Below are 13,333 nucleotides of genomic sequence, written 5' to 3'. Positions count from 1 at the left end.
TTTGAGATCTCTAGATTTTTTTCTAAATGTTGCTTAGTGGCTTTAAAACTATTTGGTTAAAGTTTGCAGTTATTCTCCAGACCTTTTACTCAAATAACTAAGAATTATGTCAGCTGAGGGAGCCAAAGAGCTTTGAATTTTCTTGATTTTGCTGACATACCTTGAGCAGATCCCTCTCCTCTCCTCTTCTCTCCCTTCCCCTCACTTCACTTCACACAACCTCATCCCTCTCCTCTCCTCTCCTCTCCTCTCCTCTCCTCTCCTCTCACCTCACCTCACCTCACCTCACCTCACCTCACCTCACCTCACCTCCTTTCTGTTCTCACCACGTTGCAGGTCCACGGGAGATGTATCTGCCACCACAACACTGAAGGTTTGTCCTGTGAAAGATGTAAAGATTTCTACAATGATGCTCCCTGGAGGCCAGCTGAAGGGACACAAGATAATGCATGCAAACGTAACTCAAACATATTTTCCTTTTCAGTAGCTGGGGCGTGCATAATGGGATGGCCGGGTTTCTGGGAGGAAGAATTTTCCATGGTTCATCTAGAAAAATAGATGGATTCCTATATCCATCAGTGCTGTGTTGCCCTACAAGAAGGAGCACTGTTTCATGTTCTTATTTTTCATAAAGAGAAAAAAACAATAAAGAGAGGAAAAAGCAACTAATGCAGAAAAGATCATTCATTGGTTTGCATAGGGCCTTTCTTGTGAATGAAAGCAGAATTTGGGCAAGGCTAATTTATTTATTTCCATAATAATGAGTAATGTAGGATATACAAGAATAATATACTAGGATCGGTAACAAATATTCAGCTAGATCTTTCTTCAGCGCAGCAGTGTTCCCCACTGCGTATCAGGCACACTTATCTGCATGGGTACTTTTCCAAGTGTAGGGCCCAGTTCTGGCATAGGTCTCCTGTGTTTCCTCCCAGCTGTAAAGCACAAGGACCGGGACGGTATAATCTTGCTGGGGCACTGACATCATACAAGTAACAAGTAACCCCGTGTTAACAGTAGACAGCAATGGTGGCAAGACCACAATAATAGGAGTCATGGTGTGAAATACCCCACTGTTTGTTTTGGTTTCAGGGTGTAACTGCAATGGCCACTCTGGCAGGTGCCACTTTGACATGGCCGTGTACCAGGCCAGCGGCGGAGTCAGCGGTGGTGTTTGTGAGGACTGTCAGGACAACACCACGGGGCAACACTGTGACCAGTGCAAACGTTTCTTTTACCAGGATCCACTCAAAGTCATCTCACACCCTCAGGCGTGCCTCCGTAAGCTTCCCTGGTTTAGCTTCTGTAAGAACGGCTCAAAACAGAGTGGCTCTGGTTCTCTTTGCTCTGAACCTTATGTCATCCCCATGGTTCAATGTTCACATGGTTGAAAAAATGTTACGAAACCTGTAAGATCCAAACTACCTTATAAAGTAGCTGCATGACATCATCCCTAAACCAACATTGCAAAAAGAGCTGCGTATTCCAACTCGTTGCTAAACTGAGCTTAGAAATCCAGCAGGGTTATCATCTTCCTTGAACAACATCAATATAAATAGGAATAGCAGCAGTGCTGTTGCTTCTGTGATAGTCAGGGATTCCAGAAGAGGTGCAAAATGATGAGAGGAGTAATAACTTTTGCTAGATACCTGCCACATGCAAGAAAAATAGTCTTTCACGCATAAAAGCCCTTCTTGTGAAAGATAAGTTCAGTATTAATGTAGGATGGGAAAAGTGTTCTCAGTATAATTGAACTGTAGTAATTGATTGGCATGAAAAGTCCTTAAGGAGCCAAGGGGTGATTACCCAAGCGAGTGGTGTGGTAGATGTCAGCTCTGCTGTGAGAAATGAGTAGTACCTTAGGAAAAAATGGGATGCATGATGAAGGCAGAGTCCCTTGTTGAATCCATTGCTCCCAGTAAATAATTCAATCTCGACCGACTCAGACCAGCCCTGGGAAGGTGGCTTATGTGTGGTACCTCTGCAACCCTATAGGTTTCATGAGAGCATCCCCAAAAGTATGGGGCTGGCTTCTCCCCAGGTACTCTGGAGATCTTAGAGAGTGGATGAGTGATGCCTATTTCTACCCAAAGCAAAGGGTATATTTCTACCAAAGTGAAGACTGTAACTCTCCTCCAGAGACAAAGCAGATCTTGGAAACATTCTCATAATATTTCTTACAGCTGCTGTGCATTAACTGTAAAGCATCCAACACTGAGCACAGATGAACATCTCTGATCTTTACAATAATCCTTAATTTTTGCCTACTAGCAGCTCTGTGATTGTGTTTTCATGCTTATATCTAAATGTGCTTTTTTATGTGTCTCCTTGACCATGCCCATAGCCTGCAACTGTGATCCAGACGGTACATTGCACAATGGTGTGTGTGATAGCCGCACAGATCCTGTTCTGGGAATGGTTGCAGGCCGGTGCCCTTGCAAGGAAAACGTGGAGGGTGGCCGCTGTGACAAGTGCAGGGCGAACTACTACGGGCTGAGCGGCAGTGACCCTCTGGGCTGCCAGCGTATGTAAACCACCTCTTTTATTCTCTCCAAAGCATTTTTAAGAGACGGAGGTAGTTGAACGCACTAATGCACTACCTGCTTCACAAAATGCCCAGTTGCCTACTATAATTTAATGTCAATGTAATTTAATGTTCCTGGTGCAGCATCTGAGACTGAAAAGATGCAAAATCACTTGCAGAATACATAGTGTACTATAATAGATCATGCTGTTGTTAATAGAAGGATTGTTAAATATGCAGTTTAATCGACAAAGGAGATTACAACACATGAAAATTATTTTAGCAAATCAGCATAAGGGTGAATGAAAAGCCACAGATGGGCTCTTAGAATAGTTGGACTCTGTACTGCACAGTGCAACATCGAGATGGCAGGAGCTGCTGCCTTGCCATGAGATCTTCCAACCAGCCGTTCTCCCGAGAGAGGCTCACTGAAAAACACAGGCTCACTGTGGGGTTGTGAGCACGTTATGCCCACAGCATGGTACTCAGCAACATTCTAGAACTGTGCAGTGCAGATCAGCACACAGCACATGGCAGACCACTGCACTGGACTTCTGCCAGCACCCCTGCTCCCCCTGGAGAGGGTACCCACAGAGGAAACGGTCCATTCCCCAAGGGCAGTCTGAGGGCTGCAGGGTGCCAGGGCCTGTCCATCTGCAGAGCATCCTGGCTGGAGGATGGAGACTGTTTGGCACACTGATGCCACATCTAAAGCAAACATCAGTTTGCTGCCATCCCTGGAGCCTGCAGGGGTAACCATGCATTTCTCTCCCTGCAGCCTGCAACTGTGATCCCTCTGGCAGTTTGCCCTTCTCCGTCTGTGATCCTGCCACGGGAGAATGCCTCTGCCAGCGGTTCGCCATGGGGCGACGCTGTGAAAAATGTGTTGTACGTACTCTGTTTTTGTTATTACTTCTGCATGTGGTTTTAGAAGTCTCGTCTCCCATCTCCCACCTTTTCATTTCCAGAAAAGTAAACAGTTAGTCAAAATTCAAAATAATTTTACAGCTGTATGCTGCCATTTTGCATTGACACATCTGGTTCTTTTTTACTGCAAACATTTCTGCAATCAAATTGCAGTAGGAGGAGCACTCCCAGGAAGAGAAGGAAATGCAAAATCATGTCCTCAGGCCATCTTTGCTGTTTACAGAGCAACTTGCTTGCACAAATGGGTAAATATCTGGCTCTTCTTGCAGTGGCTGAGCACCTGTGCAATCTGGTAAGGGAAGAAATCTCCCATGGCCAAGCACAAGCAGCAGCACAGTAGTGCTCCAGATCATCGTTCATCCAGGGGAATAAGTTCTGTTGTTCTTTACGTACTTAAAGATTTGCTATGAAAAATCTTTCACTTTCTTTTTATCCCAGGTAGGATACTGGGGTCTTGGCAACAGCTTGTATGGTTGTTCTCCATGTGACTGTGATATTGGTGGATCCCAGAATAACCTGTAAGTTATTGTTCTTCCAGTTCTTTCTTGGTTTTAACTTTTATAAACTCTTAAGCTAAATTTTTTAATTAGGTTAATAGACTCTCAGTGCAAATGGGAAAATAGACTGTAGATGTAATTTCATCATATACAAACAGTGTAAAGTCAGGTTAGGATATTGGAAATTTATTTGTAATAAGGGGATTTATCTTTTTTCCTTTGAAGCCAACTTGGAATCAGCTTAAGCCAAGGTTTGTTTAATATAAAATATAAACTGCATGGCTTGGGAGAACTAGACACCCTAATATTAATAGAAATTAGAAGTAAGTCAGAGGAGACATTTTTATCTTAGCTTCCTACATCTACTTTAAAAGCTAGAAATATCTTTTTTTTTTTTCTTTTTTCTGACATACTGGCTCTAATTCAAAATACATAATATTAGAAGCAAGCTTGGTTTCAGATGGGCTTCTGTTGGGGAGGGGTCTTCACTACTGCTGTTAGACTTCAGACATAGGTGCACATAGTCCAATGCTGTAGAGCAGCTCCTCGTGAGCAGGTAAATGAAAGCTATTAATCATCTGATGCATTAAATAAGAGTGTAAGTATATGAAAACTACCATATCACGTCAAATCAAAGGTCCTGCTGATCTCATGTCTGCCTCCAAAATTTCACGTGGTAGACACTTAAGAATAGTGATAGATGCAGTAATAGGTATAGAAAGAGATACAAGAAATGGATACGGGAATAGATGGTAATGAGTGCTCAGGAAACAAAAGGATCTGTGCTTCAGGTATGGAATGGACAGAGAAAGACAAAGCTTGCCATGTCTCCTAAGCAATGAAAAAGTAGTATTGAATAAATCCAGCATCAGAAACGGAAGGGGTAGGTGGTAGAAAGAAGTTTAATAGGGGAGGCGATTTGACAATGGAAGAAATGAAGCAAAGCTGAAACAAGGGTGGAGCTGAGCTGCTCTCATGCTGTAAGAATCCAGCCATGTTGTGCACTGACATCCTCCCTTTATCAACTCCTACCCTAGGTGCTCACCGAAGGACGGTCAGTGCAAGTGTCTTCCCAACATCGTGAGCCGCCAGTGTAACGAGCCAGCCCCAGGCTACTTCTTTTTACCCTTGGATTATTATATTTATGAAGCTGAGCATGCAAAGCCCCTTTCTGGCTCTGCACCCTTGGTACGTAATTGACTTTTTAAGTGTCATACTGAGAGGGGATCCATGCAGTGGTGGCACAGGAGCTGAGGCTGAGGAGAGGAGCCTTTGCTCGGGGAACAGCCAGAGAGGCTCTTTAGCGGAAAGATACAAAGCAAGTCCCTTGACTGTCCTCAGTTCATCCCTGTTGTTCATGGATGTGACTATCCCATAACTGGGGCCGTAACCAAGGGACAGTTACTACAGCATGGTGTGACCTGCAAAGCTGTCCTTGCTGCCCCTCAAGAGTGGGCTGGTCTAGCATGAATTAGTGAAATTAATTTAATTATTTAAATGAGAGGAAAGTGCTTGGGTTGCCAATAGCTATCATGAACTGTGATATTTCTGGGAATCTCCAACAGAGGAAGTATCAAATTCCTCTCTGCTCTATTGGACTCATTCCTATGCCTTATATAATGGTACTGATTGTAGCCCAATTTCCTCAAGAATTTGGCATCCATCTGTAATGTTTTTAGAAAAATTAATTTTTATTTATTTTTCCCCCCTCAACATGGGGGTAGTTGTTCCCCATGCAGAGTACAAGTCTGGAATGCATCCCTTCCGCTGCCTATGTTTTCACTGACATTTCTTCTCCGATGTGTTGTGCAGAAGTTATAGAGAAGGAATAATAAAAAAATGTTTATTTGCAGGTCACATCCACAAATATTTAGCTATAATCACAACCAGTAATCATCCTACAGTCCAATAATTAAATAGAAAACAGATGTCTGGGACATAGCTTATGGGAGGAAGTGCAAGTTAATTTTAAGGGAGTGAGGGAAAAGGGTTTCCAGCAGCTGTTGGGCCAGAGTTTAGAGTTTCACCCAGCAGAGAACAGAGCTTGTTTTAAGAATACGGATTTTCATTTAGCTGCTTACGTACACTTCAGAATTATTGAGACAGTGCTGCCCTTCTGTCATTACTTCATAGGTTAAACCAAGCACTCTTCCAAGGTGTGACGTTTACTTCCAGAAGCAAGGCTATGAGTTCACAATTGAAAATGGAAAGATTGTGTTAAACAGGAGCAAGAAACGAAGTGTAAGAAAATCTGGACTGGAACAGGTAAATTGGTACTTGAATAGTTACTTAAGATTACAGCAAATACTTTTGCAACAGGGGGGAAGGAAATGTCTGAGCACATGGGATTTGCAGTCCTAGACATTGCAATCCTGACACAAATGAAATAAATTTTTTTGGTACACAGTTGGGCCAGACATTTTATAATTCACATCAATAGGTTTGCTCTGCTATGTCCAGCGGCATTGTACACTCAGGTTCAATGAATTTTTTAGAAGACAAAAGCCCCCATGAAAGGTAAAATCTTTTTTTTGTTGTTGTTTTGCTCACAAGACATTTCTATTATTTTCTGTTTTCCAACAAGTTTACTAAGACATTAACATGCTACCTACTGCATTTAAATGCTGTCAGCTTTGACATTGTAAGTATTGATATTTATTTATTCAGCTTATAATGAAAAGTCTAGCCATGTGTGAAATCAAGCTTAATCTGTTTAAGGTTTGCAATGTGAATGCTTGGAGTTGCCAAATATACAGATGTGGATGGATTATTGTAGTCCCTCTTGTTGCTGTTGTTGCAAAGCTGTAGGAATCTTTTCTTTATATGTGACTCTAAACATCCTATATTTGGGAGAGTTCTTAGACATTGTTGATATCAAGCTTGTTCAGAAAATAAGGCTGACTGATGGCCGAAATAAGTAAAAAACATGGCAAAAATATTTCCTTTCTTTTTTCTGAGTTTGGTTTTTTTTTGTAATTTGACTCTGTGTGTTATTGAAAATGTCAATATGTCTTTGCAGGGTACGATGCAGTTTGGCCAGGAATCAGCTGTGGTGGTGGTTTTCAGGCAGCCCAGTGCCGGTCGGTCTGTCACATGGACAGGACCCGGCTTCGCCCGCATTCCCAGTGGAGCTGGGCTGAGATTTGCCATCAGCAATGTTCCCTTTGCTATGGACTTTGATATCACAATTCGTTATGAGCCTGAGGTACTTGTGATGTCTTGTGTGTCTTGAGATGTTCTGATAGACGCAGGGTATATTTTGTCAATAATAGGATGCAGCAACTTGTCCCACTCTTTATATTTAACATGCAAATTGTTTGCCTTTTCATCCTTACCAAGCAAGTAACATGCCCCCCACTGATCCCCTTAATCCTTTCCACTCAAATCTGAAAAATCAGCACTACAAGTGTTTTCTAAGCATTAGCCAAGATTCCATCTTCTGGAGTTCCTCTTTTGGTACCTTTGCTTGGACTGGACTTTTGTTCACAAATCAAACGCATGCAAAACACAACTACTTTTAGATGAGCATCTGTATTTCTAGCTGGAATTTTCTAGGCAGGAAAATGTCCACAGGCAGGAGTGATCTGAGTAGATATTTATCCAGGGCTTTTGCAGACATCCAGCTTCCCAGTTGCTCCAGCTGGGCTCTGAGATGTGTGAAAATTGTAGGAAAATAGCCAAAATCTTATTTTTTGCCTGGACAAAATTTCTCAATGATGAAGACATGTCTAGGGCAATCTGTTAAGCCAAATCTGGTTAAACCTAAGTCCACACCCATGTCTTCAAAAACACAGGCAAGTGTTTTATCAGTACCAGTATTTGTACATGCCTTGCTCTTTTGCTTTGCAGCTACCTGGGACAACCCCACCATTCAAGATCCTCCTTCCATCTATTGTATTCTGTTCTCTTACTGTCATTCTGAGGCAAACAAAACTCCCAGTGTCTTAAAACGTGAGAACAATTTTGCAGTGGGCTGGTTTGATGTAGCTTTTTCCTTCTAAGGAAATAGTTGAATTTTAAAGGCTTTTGTTACAAAGTCTTTTATGTTTGTTATTCCTTATTAGATGTGAGAGGAGGCAGATAATGAAGGATATCTCCAGGACAACACTGTGCTAAGAAAGGAAACAACTCCAATGACTTAAGCAGAGCTGTTTCCATTTGCACCAGCTGAGGTCCCATTTCCATCTCTGCTGTTCAATTAGCCATCGCAAATACAATGCGTTTTTCACAAATAACATTATTTTTTTAGTCCTGTAAATAACAAAGAGAAAATCTGTTTTGTCACTGCAATGTGCAATCATTAAGATGGCTTTCGTGGCAAAGAGAAAGTGGGGTTTTCAGATATGAAAAATGACCATAATTTTTGTCCTTTGTTTATAGTCCTTGGAAGACTGGCTGGCAAGTGTTGCCGTCCAGCCTGCTGGTATTTTGTCAAGTCAACGCTGCAAAAACAAGGGCCTTTCACAGGAGCCACATGCTTTGCCTCTCCCAGCTACAAAGAGGTCTGACTATTCCAGTCCTTTTGCCTGTAGATTTTCTGTGTACAAATCTTTTACTGAAGCACTGCAGAGCGTTAAATGTTTGGGAAAGTGGGAATATTAGAAACACATGTGTGTACTTCCCTGTTGCTGTCATACCACAATATCACATAGGCTCTAAGGAAGAGTCTGATGCTCCAGTCCTCAGCCTGGCAAAGGTTTGCCCTGGCCAGGAGAGCAGCCTGAGATCCTGCTGAGGTTAATCATTGCTTTGGCGAAGATCCAGTTGTAGCTATTTCAGTACAGAATGGCAATATTGACTTAAAATCACTGTCATAGCCTATTTTCAAAACCAGCTTTTCAGCTTGGACCTATGTTAAGAATAGAGAGGAGCCAAGAGGATGTGACCAAAGTCTTGATCAAACAGGGACAGGAAAGGGCAAATATGAGCAATGAGTTGCAAACTCTTTTGCTTGAAGTAGTAAAACCTGCCATTTTCAGTTTAATCTCACCAGGTTTAAATTGCGCTGGGTGAATCATCAAGGCAGAAGACCTGCAGCTTTCCCACAGCCTGCAAGCAGTGGGGCTGGGTGTGCTCCCCGCAGCAGCAGGGCTTGCTTGGGACTGCAGGCAGTAGGATGCAGGCACAGAGGGGAAGGGGAGCTCACAGCATCCCATAAACTTGCCTTGTCCCGACTCCTGGCTATAATTGTGCTTTATTTCTGCTAAACAGGATTGCACTTCTGCAAACTCCAGTCTGCCTGGAGCCAGGAACAGAATATTCTGTGGATGTGTATTTTTCTCAACGCTCTGCCTCTGACCCAAAGACAAAATCGTTCATCTTGATTGACTCAGTGAGTAGTTCTGTCACAATTCCCTTGAGGCTTTATTTATACCAGTGCGATTTTTTTTTACACAAACTTACTCAAAATATTTTAAAATCATTTATAGTGTGTTTTAATAGAAATTCAGGGAAGTGCATCTCTACTCACCTCTGTTGGCACTGTGTTTGCATGTTTTTGTATGGAAAGACAGAATTGTATCTGTTTTAATTTTCATGAAGCAATACCATAATAGCTCATCAAGTCATGCTTGTTGCATATGTTAATAGTTAGAGTATGTATCTCTATCTGTTGCTCATTTATTATGAGCACACTTCACATATGCTGACAAGATGCTGTGGTTAGGGATATAAATTTATGCAGTTCTTTGTCACTTAGTTTTTCTTAAGATCTCTATAATTTGAATATAATTTAAAAATCATGGATATATTTAAAGATGGCATAGGAAAAATAAAATTAGTTTTGTATTTTCCCTCAAATAGGGTCCAGACATTTCCCAAGTTTCCACCAAGTCAGGAACTGGGTGTTAGTTTTGGGTCTTTCTCTTGAGAAAAATATTTTGGAGTCCATTCCTCTAATTACTTCTGTAGAACTGGGCCTGACAAGGGCTGGCCATACTTGGACATAGAACCTGTAGCTGATTTTTCTCTATCTTGGTAATACAAGTCAAAATTTTGGCCAGATACTGCTTTTGGAGTCATCAACACGGCACCTCTTAAAAGCAAAAACAGTTCTGAGCATATATCTGAGGTCTTATTATAATCTGACTTTTTTATACACAGTCTCTTTTATTTAAAGAACTCAGGGAATGTCTAGACCTTCAGAATAAATGTGAATTTAGATGACTGAGAAGCACAACAGCAGATCTGAAAACATGGTGCTCCAGGCCTCTGTCCTTGCAATGCAGAGCACAGTCAGAGAATGTGGGAAATTCTGGTTTTCAGTATATCTAAGCAGAAACATTTTCTTTTCCCTCTGAACGCCAAAGCTTGGACTTATTCCCAGAATTGGCTCTGTGGAGAACTTATGCAGTGAAAAGGATTTAGATGAGTACCAGAAGTATCACTGTATTGAAATTGCATCAGAAGTTGGACCTCACGTCCTGCCTGAAGCGTGCGCACGGCTCATAGTGAGCATGTCAGCCCGTATTCACAACGGCGCCGTCGGTAAGGAGCAACTTGCTCAGGCAGCTCTTTTGGACAGTTGCTGGTTTTCTCTTTAGTTTGTAGGATACGTTGACTGGACAGCTCTCAGCCCATGCCCGTGCGGGTAAGTGAAGCCGATCAGCATGTGGTACATATGGACGTGCAGGATACATCCAGCTGAACCCTGAGTGTGCTGCAAACACCTTTTGGTGGTGTGGCTCTCGGATTCCATCACACCTGATGAGCTTCGTGGAGCAGCGTGATAGGGACCATGGCAGTGCTTGTGTGTTTTCTGAAGAGCATTTCGCCCAGATACAGCTTCACCAGATGGCCAAAGCAGCTACTTTCCTACTTTTCTGGCTGCGGTTAAATGACAGAGGAGTTTTTAAGCCCTCTCCCTGGATGCTGCAGGCCAGCTGGGTGCCCTGGTAGGACTCCAAGAATGATGGCACATAAGCTGATATGCTGTAAGAGATTCACCAAGAAAACCTCAGTGGTGTCCCAGCAAGAGAGCAGTGGCAGATGGGGTTTGAAGCCCCAGGCAGTCTCCTGGACCCACCACAGAAAGGGTAGCTGGTCTTGGTGGTTCAGGAGACTTCGTTGGTGTTGGGCCCGGTGAAATGGACCTCCTCTGCACTTCCAGTAATAGAAGGGGCCTTTCTGGACAACTTTGGTGGCCAGCTCCTTTCAGGAAGCCTTGCCTCCAAAGTACCTGAGAGCATCTGCTTGGTTTGCGCTATTTTTAGAAGGACCAGTGCCTCACTCATACATCATGTGATGTGGTCATGGCTATGCAGCCATAGACACGGCTCTTTTGAGTTTGGGCTGTGCTGGCTTCCCATTAGCCCGATTCCCATAGTGATGGGATTCTCCCAATAAAACATGGCACTTTGGCTTTCTAGCGCTGGCTTCTGAACATCCAAGACAAGCATCCTCTGTGAGTCAGCAGACTAGCTTCACTCAACAAGTTAGTCCAAGGTGTCCAGAAAGCAGTAAACAATACACAGGTGCAGGCTAAGTCCAGGTGCAGGTTATGTCCAGTGTTGCAGCTAAACATAGATTTATATTAAACCCTTCTAGAGTTCAGGACTTTTGGACCTATGTTTTGCTACGCCCTCTTCTGTCCTATCCCAAAATGTGCTGAAGGCAGTGGCCTGAATGTGGCAGTTCCAACACTGAGACTTGGGCTGATGCCTGATACACCATCACTGTCGATGCTACAGCATCAAATCACCCAAGTGGTTAGTGAACCCCTGATGAGAATCATCAAGCTCTTTCCTTCCTATTTTTAAGTACAAATCCTGCAAGTTTATGAGAGCAGTTCCATTTCTTTATAACAAAACCTGTTTTGATTTTTTTCCCCTTGCCAGCATGTAAGTGCAATCCCCAAGGGTCGCTGAACGCCAGCTGCAGTAAACTGGGGGGCCAGTGTCAGTGCAAAGCCAACGTCGTGGGACGCTGCTGTGACACCTGCTCTGCAGGCAGCTACGGCTTCGGCTTTCACGGCTGCTATGGTAAGTACTTGGCAGCCAGCACCAGTACCAGTACCAGTGTCTGGCTCTTCATGTATACCCCAACTTTTTAGGGCTCTGAATCCACAATTAAGTGTGATGCAATATGAAAAAATATTTCCACAAATAACAAATTTTCCGTCCCTGCTTCTCACACTGCCTTCAAGCAGTGTCAGAGATGAGCAGGGTTGGTGGGAATCCATTCAGGACACAGCTTTGCTTTTGGTGTTTTCCAGCGTGCGAATGCCACCCACAAGGCTCGCTGAGCACGCTGTGTGACCAGGTGACAGGGCAGTGTTCCTGCCGCCGGGAGGTGGATGGTCAGCGCTGCAGCCGGTGTCTAGCTGGGTATTTTGGATTTCCCCACTGCCGTCCTTGCCCATGTAATGGCTATGCAGAGCTTTGTGATCCAGTGACTGGAGTGTGCCTGAACTGCCGTGGGTTTACGGCTGGAAGACACTGTGAAAAGTAAGTTGATGGGCAACTCACCCAAACACTGGTGCTCTCTGAAATGTATGTGTAGCTGGGGGCCCACCTACATCCCCATGAATGTGTTAATGACCTTAACTGGAAACACATACCTAAACCCAAGATTAAACTGGGCCTAGGTGCTGACCGGCACAGGTACCTAGTGGTTCAGCAAATTCACGTGGGAAGGTGCATGTAATGCCTGTGGGAGTACTGCGGGCATGGCATGCACACAGCATTGCAGCCGGCTCCCTGCAAGAAGGCATTTGAGACGTGAGTCCCATGGCACCATGTGCTTGGACACATGTGCAAAGTGCTGCATACGAGATACACTGACTCCTGCCAGCTTTTAAATTGCCAAGAGGCTAACCTCGTGCTGAATACTCATTTTAATACCTGCAATTATCTCTGAGAAGCTTAAATAAACATGCCCTCTTTGCTGGTTCATATTATTTCCGTATGACCAGCAAATGACTTTTCCCATGTGTTCCAGCTCTGTTCAAACCAGTACTCCTCTTTTTTATTCTATACACTGGTAGCAGTATCAGAGTTCAACACGGACGTCAGAACTAAATTTGCTAGTTGTTTAGTTTAGTTTGTCTGTATTGTACCTTGTCATTCACTTTTAAGAGGATTTCCCCATGAAACCTATTGAGTTTTTCTTGCAGTGCTTTTGGACAATACAGCCTTTGGCTATTGTGCTTGTAGGTGGCAAATAGATTAAAAATGGAAGACTGAAATACTTGCTGCCCTGTGCCTCTGCAGGGGCTCCAGACCCCAGGGTGAGGATAATTGAATAGCCAAGACTTTTAGCCTGGCTTGTATACATACAGAGAATTGTGTTCCCATTTGCCATAGTAAAGCAGATCAAAGACTGAGGATGCTTCAGAAGCCACTGTGTTGCTGCAGCTGTGGGGCCATGGGGGGCCAGGACACAGAGG

At 43.5% G+C, this 13,333-nt stretch overlaps 1 protein-coding gene across 1 annotated transcript in view; it reads left to right on the top strand.

Annotated features, from left to right (window-relative positions):
* The window catches only part of LAMB4 (laminin, beta 4), a 42,754-nt gene that overhangs the window by 10,714 nt on the left and 18,707 nt on the right, over positions 1–13,333 (top strand). Inside the window, exons 8-19 of the mRNA XM_009890865.1 lie at positions 337–457; positions 1,093–1,281; positions 2,345–2,524; positions 3,303–3,412; positions 3,890–3,969; positions 4,986–5,136; positions 6,968–7,153; positions 8,329–8,450; positions 9,160–9,280; positions 10,257–10,434; positions 11,784–11,927; positions 12,161–12,392. Coding sequence (XP_009889167.1) covers positions 337–457; positions 1,093–1,281; positions 2,345–2,524; positions 3,303–3,412; positions 3,890–3,969; positions 4,986–5,136; positions 6,968–7,153; positions 8,329–8,450; positions 9,160–9,280; positions 10,257–10,434; positions 11,784–11,927; positions 12,161–12,392 — 1,814 coding nt within the window. The remainder of the gene's footprint in view (positions 1–336; positions 458–1,092; positions 1,282–2,344; positions 2,525–3,302; positions 3,413–3,889; positions 3,970–4,985; positions 5,137–6,967; positions 7,154–8,328; positions 8,451–9,159; positions 9,281–10,256; positions 10,435–11,783; positions 11,928–12,160; positions 12,393–13,333) is intronic.

Source organism: Charadrius vociferus, unplaced genomic scaffold, assembly GCF_000708025.1.
Source record: "Charadrius vociferus isolate BGI_N301 unplaced genomic scaffold, ASM70802v2 scaffold958, whole genome shotgun sequence".
Classification (NCBI taxonomy): Eukaryota; Metazoa; Chordata; class Aves; order Charadriiformes; family Charadriidae; genus Charadrius; species Charadrius vociferus.
The sequence above is the reverse complement of the archived record's forward strand: the minus strand, read 5'-3'. Positions and strand labels throughout refer to the sequence as shown.